General features: G+C 48.5%; 1 protein-coding gene across 8 annotated transcripts in view; it reads right to left on the bottom strand.

Moving 5' to 3' along the window:
- The window catches only part of LOC140389529 (IgGFc-binding protein-like), a 266128-nt gene that overhangs the window by 15116 nt on the left and 238923 nt on the right, over positions 1 to 12089 (bottom strand). For all 8 annotated transcript variants that reach the window (XM_072473722.1, XM_072473723.1, XM_072473716.1 and 5 more), the window contains one exon: positions 7388 to 7526. In XM_072473722.1, the coding sequence (XP_072329823.1) occupies positions 7388 to 7526 (139 nt within the window). The remainder of the gene's footprint in view (positions 1 to 7387; positions 7527 to 12089) is intronic.

The raw sequence follows: 12089 nt of genomic DNA on the forward strand, positions 1-12089 counted from the left end.
CTATCCTGCACTTCTTTGGACTGTGGGAGGAAACCAGAGCACCCGGAGGAAACCCACGCAGCCACGGGGAAAACGTGCAGACACCGCAGACAGTGGCCTAGCGGGGAATCAAACCTGGGACCCTGTGCTATCCACTTGGGCTATCGTGCTGCCCCAATCTCTTTGTTTCTTTCTAGTATCTGGCTAGATCTCGTTGCCAGATATCATTTAGGCCAGAATTCTACGCTCGTCTTCTGGCGAGAGTGTGAAACTGAAGAAACAGAATTTCCTCTCTGTTCCGTCTGCCCCGGCCTCACAGTGATTTTATGCTGGGGTGGGCAAGGCCTTGGAAAGGATGCCCACCTTACCCCAGTTGAGGCCTTCAAGTGAGCAATTATTTGCCACTTAAGGGCCGTTTCACGCCCAGGCTCAATTTTAAGGCTGGCGAGAAATCTTGCTTGCAGCCATTAGATAGTTAAATGGCTGTGGGGCACTCAGAGTCGATGGGGATGTGTTCCCTGACAACTCTTCGGATGGCGAAAAGGGAAACCCTGCCAGCCTAAAAATTCATGTCTTAGTTTTTTTGTTATTTTATAGCAGGGAGGCAAGCACGAGATGGAAATGTTTGCCTCGGACTGTTTTATCTTGGATTGGCTTTTTTCTCTCCATTGAGGCTTCAGTCTCAGTAGATTAGATGTTGTAATAACATGCTGTGCTTGGTAACAGAAGGACAAATGGCTCACAAAATTGCCTGTGGAGTTAAAACCTGGAAAATTTCAATTCGAGTACTAGTGGATAATTCACAGATTTCCAATAGTTTAATGCAACCCAATCCAGCAGGATCTAGTTAAGCACCATGAACCAGCTGTGACCATAGGATTAACTGCATCTGAGGTACTTGAAAGCCAGCAACACAGCTTGAGTTGTCACAATGGGGACTGCTCACAGCTCACAGAAATCAGATCTTAAAAGAGCATTATTACACTTTCAGTGAGATCTTGGAGTGGTCAAGTTAGGACTGACACTTGAAGGAAGCTCCTTATGGGAATCCATGGTCATGGAACCTATAGTTTTCCACCCATAGTACCTCCTATTAGAGGACTCCTAGCTGGGAGGACAACGTCAGGCCTCTCATTCCATAACTTGAGGGCAGGAACCTCTTAAAACAAACTTATCCGATTCCTTCGAAACAAGGATAACAGTCATTACAAAGAAACTGCAATTATGTGACTTTGCAATGTAGCTGGTAAAGGAATCGGAGGAGAGAGTTACCCAGATACCAGGGGCGAAATTCTCCCCCAACGGCGCGATGTCCACCGACTGGCGCCAAAAACGGCGCCAATCAGACGGGCATCGCGCCGGCCCAAAGGTGCGGATAGCTCCGCATCTTTGTGGGCCGAGCCCCAACATTGAGGGGCTAGGCCGGCGCCGGAGGGATTTCTGCCCCGCCAGCTGGCGGAAATGGCGTTTGTTGCCCCGCCAGCTGGCGCGGAAATGCGGCGCATGCGCGGGGGCGTCAGCGGCCGCCGACAGTTTCCCGCGCATGCGCAGTGGGGAGAGTCACTTCCTCCTCCGCCATGGTGGAGACCGTGGCGGAGGCGGAAGGGAAAGAGTGCCCCCACGGCACAGGTCCGCCCGTGGATCGGTGGGCCCCGATCGCGGGCCAGGCCACCGTAGGGGCACCCCCCGGGGTCAGATCGCCCCGCGCCCCCCCCAGGACCCCGGAGCCCGCCCACGCCGCCTGGTCCCGCCGGTAAATACCAGCTTTGATTTACGCCAGCGTGACAGGCAATTTCTGGGCGGGACTTCGGCCCATATGGGCCGGAGAATTGAGCGGGGGGTCCCGCCAACCGGCGCGGCCAATCTCCAGTACCGGAGACTTTGGCGGGGGCGGGATTCACGGCGGCCAACGGCCATTCTCCGACCCGGCGGGGGGTCGGAGAATGACGCCCCTGGTTTCAGAAATGAAAACTTACATTTCACTTCTGCACATTATGTGCAAGAAGATGAGTCAGAATGTTTTAGAAACATAGAAAATAGGAGCAGGAGTAGGCCATTCGGCCCTTTGAGCCAGCACCACCATTTAATATGATCTCGGCTGATTATGCAAATTCAGTATCCCAATCCTGCTTTCTCTCCATACCCCTTAATCCCCTTAGCCACAAGGGCCACGTCCAGTTCACTCTTGAATATATCCTACGACCTGGCCCCAACAACTTTCTGTGGGAGAGAATTCCACAAGTTCTCAACTCTCTGAGAGAAGAAGTTCTTCCTCATCTCAGTCCTGAATGGCTGATCCCTTATTCTTCGGCTGTGACCCCTAGTTCTGGACGTCCCCAACATCGGGAACATTCTTCCCGCATCCAGCCTGTCCAGTCCCATCAGGATTTTATATGTTTCTATGAGATCATCTCTCATTCTTCTAAACTCCAGTGAGTAAAAGCCCGGTCGATCCAGTCTTTCTTCATATGTCAGTCCTGCCATCCCAGGAATTAGTCTGGTGAACCTTTGCTGGATACCCTTCTGTCCTTCCTCAAACTAGGAGACCAAAACTACACACAATACTCAAGGTGTGGCCTCACCAAGGCCCTGTGTAATTGCAGCAAGACATCCCTACTCCTGTACTCAAATCCTCGCGCTATGAAGGCCAGCATGGCATTAGCTTTCCCCACCGCCTGCTATACCTGCATGCCAACCTTCAGCGACTGTTCCACCATGACCCTCAGGTCTCATTGCACTTCCCCTTTCCCTAAACTGCCACCATTCAGATAATAATCTGCCTTCCCATTTTGCCACCAAAGTGGACAACCTCACATTTACTCACGTTATATTGCATTTGCCAAATATCTGCCCACTCAGCCAGCCTGTCCAAGTCACCCTGCAGCCTCTTTGCATCCTCCTCACAGCACACACTGCCACCCAGCTTAGTGTCGTCTGCAAATTTGGAGATATTGCAATTCCTTCGTCCAAATCATTCATGCATATTATGAACAGCTGGGGTCCCAGCACTGAACCCTGCGGTACCCCACTAGTCACTGCCTGCCACTGCCTGCCACTCTGAAAAGCACCCATTTATTCCCACTCTCTGCTTCCTGTCTGCCAACCAGTCCATGTCAATACATTACCCCCAATACCATGAGCTTTAATTTTGCTCTCTAATCTCTTGTGTGGGACCTTGTCAAAAGCCTTTTGAAAGTCCAGATACACGATATCCACTGGTTCACCCTTGTCCACTCTACTGGTCACATCCTCAAAAACTTCCATAAGATTTGTCAAGACTGATTTCCCTTTAGTGAATCCATGCTAACTTGGACCGACCCTGTCCCCACTTTCCAAATGCCCAGTTATTTCATCCTTAATAATTGACTCCATTATTTTCCCCACCACCGATGTCAGGCTAACCGGTCTATAATTCCGCGTTTTCTCTCTCCCTCCTTTTTTAAAAAGTGGGGTTACATTAGCTACCTTCCAATCCATTGGGCTGGTTTAGCTCACTGGGCTAAATCGCTGGCTTTCAAAGCAGACCAAGGCAGGCCAGCAGCACGGTTCAATTCCCATACCAGCCTCCCTGAACAGGCGCCGGAATGTGGCGACTAGGGGCTTTTCACAGTAACTTCATTGAAGCCTACTCGTGACAATAAGCCATTTTCATTCATTTCATTTCATTTCATTCATTGGAACTCTCCCAGAGAATGCTGGAAAATGATCACCAATGCGTCCACTATTTCTAGGGCCATTTCCTTTAGTACTCTGGGATGCAAAGCATCAGACCCTGAGGACTTAGCGGGTTTTAATCCCACCAATTTTCCCAATATAATTTCCTGACTAACATAGAACATTACAGCGTAGTACAGGCCTTTCGGCCCTCGATGTTGTGCCGACCTGTGAAACCACTCTAAAGCCCATCTACGCTATTCCCTTATCATCCATATGTTTATCGAATGACCATTTAAATGCCCTTAATGTTGGCGAGTCCACTACTGTTGCAGGCAGGGCATTCCACGCCCTTACTACTCTCTGAGTAAAGAATCTACCTCTGACATCTGTCCTATATCTATCTCCCCTCAATTTAAAGCTATGTCCCCTCGTGCTAGACATCACCATCTGAGGAAAAAGGCTCTCACTGTCCACCCTATCCAATCCTCTGATCATCTTGTATGCCTCAATTAAGTCACCTCTTAACCTTCTTCTCTCTAATGAAAACAGCCTCAAGTCCCTCAGCCTTTCCTCATAAGATCTTCCCTCCTTACCAGGCAGCATTCTGGTAAATCTCCTCTGCACCCTTTCCAATGCTTCCACATCCTTCCTATAATGCGGCGACCAGAATTGCACGCAATACTCCAAATGCGGCCGCACCAGAGTTTTGTACAGCTGCAACATGACCTCATGGCTCCGAAACTCAATCCCTCTACCAATAAAAGTTAACACACCGTACGCCTTCTTAACAAGGATTTTCTTCTTAATAAGGATTTCAATTTGTTCCTCCTTCATACTAGACCCTCTGTTCCCTAGTATTTAGAAGATTATTTGTATCTTCCTTAGTGAAGACAGATCCAAAGTAATTGGTCTGCCATCTCTTTGTTGCCCATCATTAATTCACGTGATTCTAACCTGCATTTGTCTTTATCTCGCCACATATCTATAGAAGCTTTTGCGGTCAGTTTTTATGTTTTCTGCAGGCTTACTCTTTTCCCATTCCGAATTAAACCCTCTGTCCTCCTCTGCTGAATTTTAAATTTCTCCCAGTCCTCAGGCTTGCTGTTTTTCTGGCCAATTTAAATGCCTCCGCTTTGGCTTTAACACTCTCCCTGATTTCCCTTGTTAGCCATGGTTGAGCCACCTTCCCCGTCTTACTCTTGCGCCAGTGCAGGATGTTCAATTGTTGAAGTTTATCCATGTGCTCTTTAAATGTCTGCCATTGCCTATCCACTGTCAACCCTTACGTATCCAGTGCCAGCTTATCCTAGCCAATGCATCATCAAAGTTAGCTTTCTTTAAGTTTAGAACCCAAGTCTGTGACTTAATTGTGTCATTTTCCATCTTAATGAAGAATTCTACCATATTATGATCACCCTTCCCTAAAGGATCTTGCACCACAACGTTGCTAATTAATCCTCTCTCATTGCACAATATTCAGCCTCGGATGGCCTGCTCTCTAGTTGGTTCCTTGACATATTGGCTGAGAAAACCATCCCTTATACATTCCAGGAAATCCTCCTCCATCGCATTGCTACCAATTTGATTAGCCCAATCAATATGCTGATTGAAGTTACCCATAATGCGATGTTACCCTTACTGCACACACCTCTAATTTCCTGTTTGATGCCATTTCCAACCTCACAACTACTGTTTGGTGCGCTGGACACAAATCCCACTGAGGTTTTATCCCCTTTGGTGTTCCGCAGCTCCACACTCATATATTCGACATCATCCAGGCTAATGTCCTTCCTTACTCTTGCTTTTCAATCTTCAATCAGCAAAGTTCCCCCACCTCCCTTTCCTTTCCTTCTAACTTTCCTGAATATTGGATACCCCTGGATGTTGAGTTCCCATCCTTGGTCACCCTGGAGCCAGGTCTCCATGATCCCAATTACATCATATCAATTAATGATTGTCAGTTCAGTTAATTCATCAACCTTATTGCAAATACTTCTTGCATTGAGACACAGAGCCTTCAGCTTAGTTTTTTTGACGTTTTGGAATTATGATGTAATGTGGCCCTTTTTGATTTTTGTCTTTGGTTTCTCTACCTTCCACTTTTCCCTTTACTGTCTTTTGTTTCTGTCCCCACCTTACTTCCCTCTGACTTCCTGAATCGGTTCCCATCCCCCTGCCATATTAGTGTAAACCCTCCCCAACAGCACTAGCAAACACTACCCCATGGACATTAGATCCACTCCTGCCCAGGTCCAGACAACCCAGTCTGTACTGGTCCCACCTCGCCCAGGGTTTCCTGGGGTGATTGATATCAAGTAGGTACGCACGTGGATAGTGGAAGAATGGAAGAAATGCGGGAAGGTCTGAGAAAGATGGCAGTATGTTGGAGTGGAGGTTGAAGACAGGGCAGTATGTGGAGAGGATAGAGGAGTGAGAGTTGCTTTTTGCAGTGGGGATCATGACAGCAGTTTTGAAAGATGCTGAAACTGAGCCAGAGGCAAGCACAAGTTGATAATGTGGTGACCATGGAACTGAGAACTGGAGTGGTCAGAAGCTGTAACTGGGTGATGGGGCTTGATCTGGGATAGGGTACAAGCAGCCTGACAGGCTAGGGGACAAGACGAGCATTGGAATCAGCCAGGTGGAAGTGACATAGACATGGTTGAATGTTTCAGCAGCAGATGGGTACAGGTATTGGGCAAGGGAGGTAATGTTGTAGGGATGGAAGTAGGCGATCTTTGTGATAAAAAGCATAGGAGACGATTCTCCAAGCCCCACGCCTTAGCGCGCGATTCTGCAAGGTGCGGAGAATCGGTGCCATTTGCGCTGGTGCATTTGATGCGGCACCGGCGATTCTCCAGCCCGGATAGGCTGAGCGGCTGTGCGGATACGACAGAGGTCCGCCGGCGCCGTTCACCCCTGGTCGCTGCCGGCGGGAACTCTGCTCAAAGGGCCGGGGGGGCGGCCTGTGGTGCGGGGAAAAGCGATCCTTCACCGGGGGGGACGGGACACGACCTCCGATGGGGTCTGGCCCGCGATCGGCACCACACCCCCCCTCCCCAGGCCTACTTTCCTGCGCGGCCGGCCCCTGAACACCTACGCCATGTTGAGTCGGGGCCGGCGCACTGAAGAAGTCCCCCACGCATGTGCAGGTCGGCGCAGCCCAAATGCGCATGCGCGGGTTGGCGCGGCACCCATTTGGCACCGAGGGGGGGAGGCTGGAGTGGCGTGAACCGCTCCAACGCCGTGCTGGCCCCCTGTGAGGGACAGAATCGGACGTCCCTGTGCCAGTTCGTGACGGCGTTCGCGACGGCGTGAATACTTGGGCTCCATTTTGGAGAATCGCCCCCTTAATAGGGTTGATTTTGGGCTCAGGCTCTTTGGCTGTATGTGAGTTAAACTGCCCAGTAAATGGTGTGTCCCCAAGGGATATTATTCGACATTTAAAATACAAATTATTGTTGTATGTTTTCCATTCATGAAACTTCAGTTGACTTTGCCCAAAATTCCTCACGCGTCTCATTGATGCAGAATCTCCCCTGTAGAGAAAGAGACTGAAATGGGTCAATTGTTACTTTCACCGCAGGGCTGTAAACTGGTGATCGTGGATCAGCCACTTGTTTTACACTCATCCCATTTTCCCATCCTTCAAGCAGATGATACTTACGGTCGGTTTCACACCCAATGCTGGAAGTTACAAGCTACCCTGAGCATAGTTAATGTACATTAAATGGGAAAAGTATGTTCTTACATCGATAGCATCCTCGGATGAGATGAACGGTGGTACAGGTTGTGTTGGGTGCACATGGCGATCTTGTACAGTTAACTGTTGCAGTTCCAATGCACACACAAGTCTCAGAGCAATCTTCAGTCAGAAATTTTTCCCCAATCTATTGGCAAAGGGCAGAGAAATTAGATTTATATCAAGACCACACTAATAATCTTTAGACACAAATAGACCATTTAGTTTATATCGAAGATCTCCGACACATATTTCTAAATCCAATAACATTTGAATACTATTTGCTGACAAGAATGTGTATAGTTCCTTTTGACTCTGTCACTTGTTTTTGTTCCATTAGCCTTGTTAATAGTGTTTTCCAATTATTTATCAGTTCTTCATAGAAAAATATTTCCTGAAGATCCCATTTTCCTTTGTCATCTTTAATTTGACCCTTGGACTTGAAATTCTGACTGAATTGTCATGTCAACAGAAATACAGAAGGATTGCCCCTTTACCTCCCAATGGTGGGTACCAAATGGTGGGGTTGGTATCATTTACACTCTGGGTCCAAGTGATCTATGTCTATTGGGCACATCAGCATTGCTCGTCCCAATGCACCGGTAGCAAAGTGAGTGATGCCATATTGGTAGCGGTAGTGTAACTGGACTAGTAACCTAGAGGCCAGGGCAAATGTTCTGGAGACTGGTTCAAATCCCACCACGGCAGCTAGTGGGATTTTAATTCAATTAACAAATCTAGAATGCAAAGCTCGTCTCAGTAATGGTGACCAGCGTTTCCTGGTCTGGCCTACACGTGGCTCCAGTTGCACAGCAATGTCTTAACTGTCCTCGGTTCATGGACAATCGAGTTGAGCAACAAATGCAGAGCTTGTCAGTGACACACGTGATGAAAGAATACATTTTTAAAAATGGTTCTGAGGTTGACAAGGGGGCCTGGGGAAGGCCCATTTAAAGAGTAATATTTTTCATGTGCTGCGCCTAATGGGTTTATTGATTCTTTTGTTTCAGGAAATTGAACCTCGCCGGCATTGATTTCTGATTGATGGGCTGCAGAACTTTTAGAGCCTTTCCTAGTATCATAACCTGGGCTTAAGCAGCTCATGGGACACTAATGAAACCATAAGCAAGTCATGGGACACTTATGAGACTGGGGGATTGATATTTTCAAAGGGAAAATGCATTCCCCCACTTCTAGGACCTGTATAGAACCGGAGCGCCATGAGCTGTGAGCCGGCTCCTGTAGTAGAGTAATTGCTCTGTACTCTTGTAATGTTGCATTAAACCTTTTTCCTTTTGATTCAGCCTGTTCGGCTCCATGTGGACTCCTTTCCGGGCCTTATAATACTGGTGACGCGGAGTAAACTCTGATCTCTGTACGATGCGCAGCCTTTGACCTCTGCCACCTCCCAATCCCCCGAGTTCCGGTTGGGTTCTTCTGTGCCCTGGAATGCCGTTGTTTGGTGGTTGGATCCATTTGATGTGGCTCAGGAGAGTTGGGTCCACTACGCTGAGCGCGCTCACTTTTCCTTTCAGGCCAATTCCATTGTTGCGAATGAGCAGCAAGTGGTGATGGTCCTCACCGAGGTGGGGATTGAGACTTACGGTTTGATCTGAGATTTGGCTTTTTCTGCTGCACAAGACTCCTGCACTTTCAAACAGCTGATCGAGGTGGTCAATGGCCATTCCACCCCTCCGCCTTCGGTAATTGTTATGGGCCAGGGTTTCAAAAACTCAAAAGTATAGCGTGGAGTTCACCGGATCTATAACTTTTGATTGAATTTGGCCAGGATGAGCAAAAGAGCCTGCCTTTCAGGTATTATTCAACAGACCCCATAGGCGCTTTTAATCAAAAAAACAAACTTTATTCTAAGAACTTAGGGGCTCCAGTCTCGTCTCCACGCGGCCAACCACCACCTTGATCGGGTCCACTAGCCGGGCCAGGTCCCCCGCACTGTATTTCCGCTGCTGGGTGAACTTCTCATTCAGGAAGCTCACCAACTGGTCCATCGACCACTGAGCCGGCAGGGCCAAACCCTGCACATCCGCCATCTCTGTGTGCGTTGTCTGCTTCTCGCTCGCCTCAACCAACTGGTTTGCTTGCTTCCGGGCACGTCCGGACCGCAGCTCCATAAGCTAGGGGTCACTTTCTTCCGCTTTCGCTTCTACATCTTTTTCTTACAAAATTCCTGCGACAAACCGACGTAAAGGCCACAAAAAGACCAAATATGCAACCACTCACTTCATGGTCGCCACCGGAGGTCCTCCTGCGGAACTTCTGTTGGGTCAACGTCTACGGACCAGATTGGGGTTGTGTTGCAAGACGTTGGGGCAAAAGTACGTAAGGCGCAGGATCTTCAGACCATGGTTCCGTCTGCCAAGCATCCGGTTCGTGTTTTTGTCCCGGGTGGGAGATTTACATCCGTAACTATGCTCAGGGTGACCGCTGGCTTAAGGGCACTGTTCTGCGGTGGACCGGGCCAACCTTGTATCACCAGCAAGTGGGGGACCAGCAGGTGAAGCATCATGTGGACTACCTTGGACCCAGGCGCCAGGTGGCCCCGCCCGCGAGCAGCTTCTCCGACCCCACAGACCCTGTTGGACCCCTACGATGTCCTGCCCCTGCTGTGCCACAGGGCGACCGCACCGTTCTGCCCGACTCCCTGTTGGGACTCCTCTGACTCGGAGATGGACTCCCCCGGTACCGGGACCGCCAATGTCTTCCCTGTCGACACCACAGGTGCCCGAAATTCCCCACCAGTCTGGGCGGAAGAGGCGCACCTGGCTCTGCTACTCGTCGCCGTACCCTCCGCCGTCTGTCGCTGTTGAGGACCAACCTTTTCTTAAAAGATGCCAGCGTCTGCCCTCGACTCCTGATTCCGTCTCGGCCCGGCCGCATGTGTGACTGCACCGCCACAGACTTCTGGGGGGAGGAATGTCATAACCTGGGGATAAGCAGGTCATGGGACACTAATGAAACCTCAAGCAACACTTATGAGACTGGGGGATTGATATTCCCAAACTATGGAAAATATGCACTCCCCCACTGATGGGCTGGCACCCCTTCTACATCCTGTATAAAACTGGAGGGCCATGAACAGTGAGTAGTTCTTGTAGTAGAGTAACTGCTCTGTACTCCTGTTCTGTTGCACTAAATCTTTTTCCTTTTGTTTCAACCTGTTCGGCTCAATGTGGACTCCTTTCCAGACCTTATAATACCTAGGGCTTCAATAGGATTCAAGTCAGCTCTCAACCTTAAAATTGCTTACTGCTAGTGAAGGTACTTGGCCAGACATGCTCCCTTGACGTTTGGAGTAGGGAGCTGGTCAGAATATTCACCTTCTTTTACATAGGAATTTTATGGACACAAAGCTGGTCAACACAGGGGCAGCACGGTAGCATTGTGGATAGCACAATTGCTTCACAGCTCCAGGGTCCCAGGTTCGGTTCCGGCTTGGGTCACTGTCTGTGCGGAGTCTGCACATCCTCCCCGTGTGTGCGTGGGTTTCCTCCGGGTGCTCCGGTTTCCTCCCACAGTCGAAAGATGTGAGGTTAGGTGGATTGGCCATGATAAATTGCCCTTAGTGTCCAAAATTGCCCTTAGTGTTGGGTGGGGTTGCTGGGTTATGGGGATAGGGTGGAGGTGTTGACCTTGGGTAGGGTGCTCTTTCCAAGAGCCGGTGCGGACTCGATGGGCCGAATGGCCTCCTTCTGCATTGTAAATTCTATGATAATCTATGAAAGTGGATAGCGCTGTTGCTTCACAGCTCCAGGGTCCCAGGCTCGATTCTCGGCTTGGGTCACTGTCTGTGCAGAATCTGCACATTTTCCCCTGTCTGCATGGGTTTCCTCCGGGTGCTCCAGTTTCCTGCCACAAGTCCTGAAAGATGTGTTTGTTAGGTAAATTGGACATTCTGAATTCTCCCTCTGTGTACCCGAACAGGCGCCAGAATGTGGCGACTAGGGGATTTTCACAGTAACTTCATTGCAGTGTTAATGTAAGCCTACTTGTGACAATAAAGATTATTAAAAAAAAAACACATTCTGTTTTATTGTCTGGCCCCTGTACTGGCATTCTTCCAGAGAAGAACAATGAAGACTTGAATTTTGCATCTTGCAGAAAAATCTAATTGGACCGGTGTCTGCCAAAATATCCTAAAATCTTAATGCTTCTACCATTCACACTTCAACCTTCTCTTTTCAACAGGAAAACATCAGTTTTCTCTCGAAGTTTTTCTAATCTCAAGAGCATCAGTTTAACTATGTATTCAGCTTGATGGGAGACAGAGAGTAGAAAGAGCAGTACAGGAAAGCAAATTATGTTGTACAGTTTGGTCATGCTGTCTGGACAATGTGTTGAGCGTTGTACATTTCTTTGGGCAGTAACTGTTCCCTGTTTATCTAACTATCTAAAGCTACTTTATATGAACTGCGTTGTATTTTTGGTGCCATTGATTAAATCATAGGGTTTGAGCCACAGTTGCAAAGCAGAAATTCTCTGTGACTTTGATAAAATCTTTACCGTCTCAAGAACTGGATTCTGAAAGTTTAGATCTGCTTGAAATGAATATAAGACAACATTTGTGACCTTCACATGGTACATGGATACAGTTTCAAGAGAATAACAAAACCAGTCATAACTTCAAACATGGTTTGCAAGCCCTCAATTCTCCATTGATTTATAAATGAATGCAGTCAATTGGGATAATCCA

The sequence above is a fragment of the Scyliorhinus torazame genome, chromosome 14, assembly GCF_047496885.1.
Source record: "Scyliorhinus torazame isolate Kashiwa2021f chromosome 14, sScyTor2.1, whole genome shotgun sequence".
Lineage (NCBI taxonomy): Eukaryota > Metazoa > Chordata > Chondrichthyes > Carcharhiniformes > Scyliorhinidae > Scyliorhinus > Scyliorhinus torazame.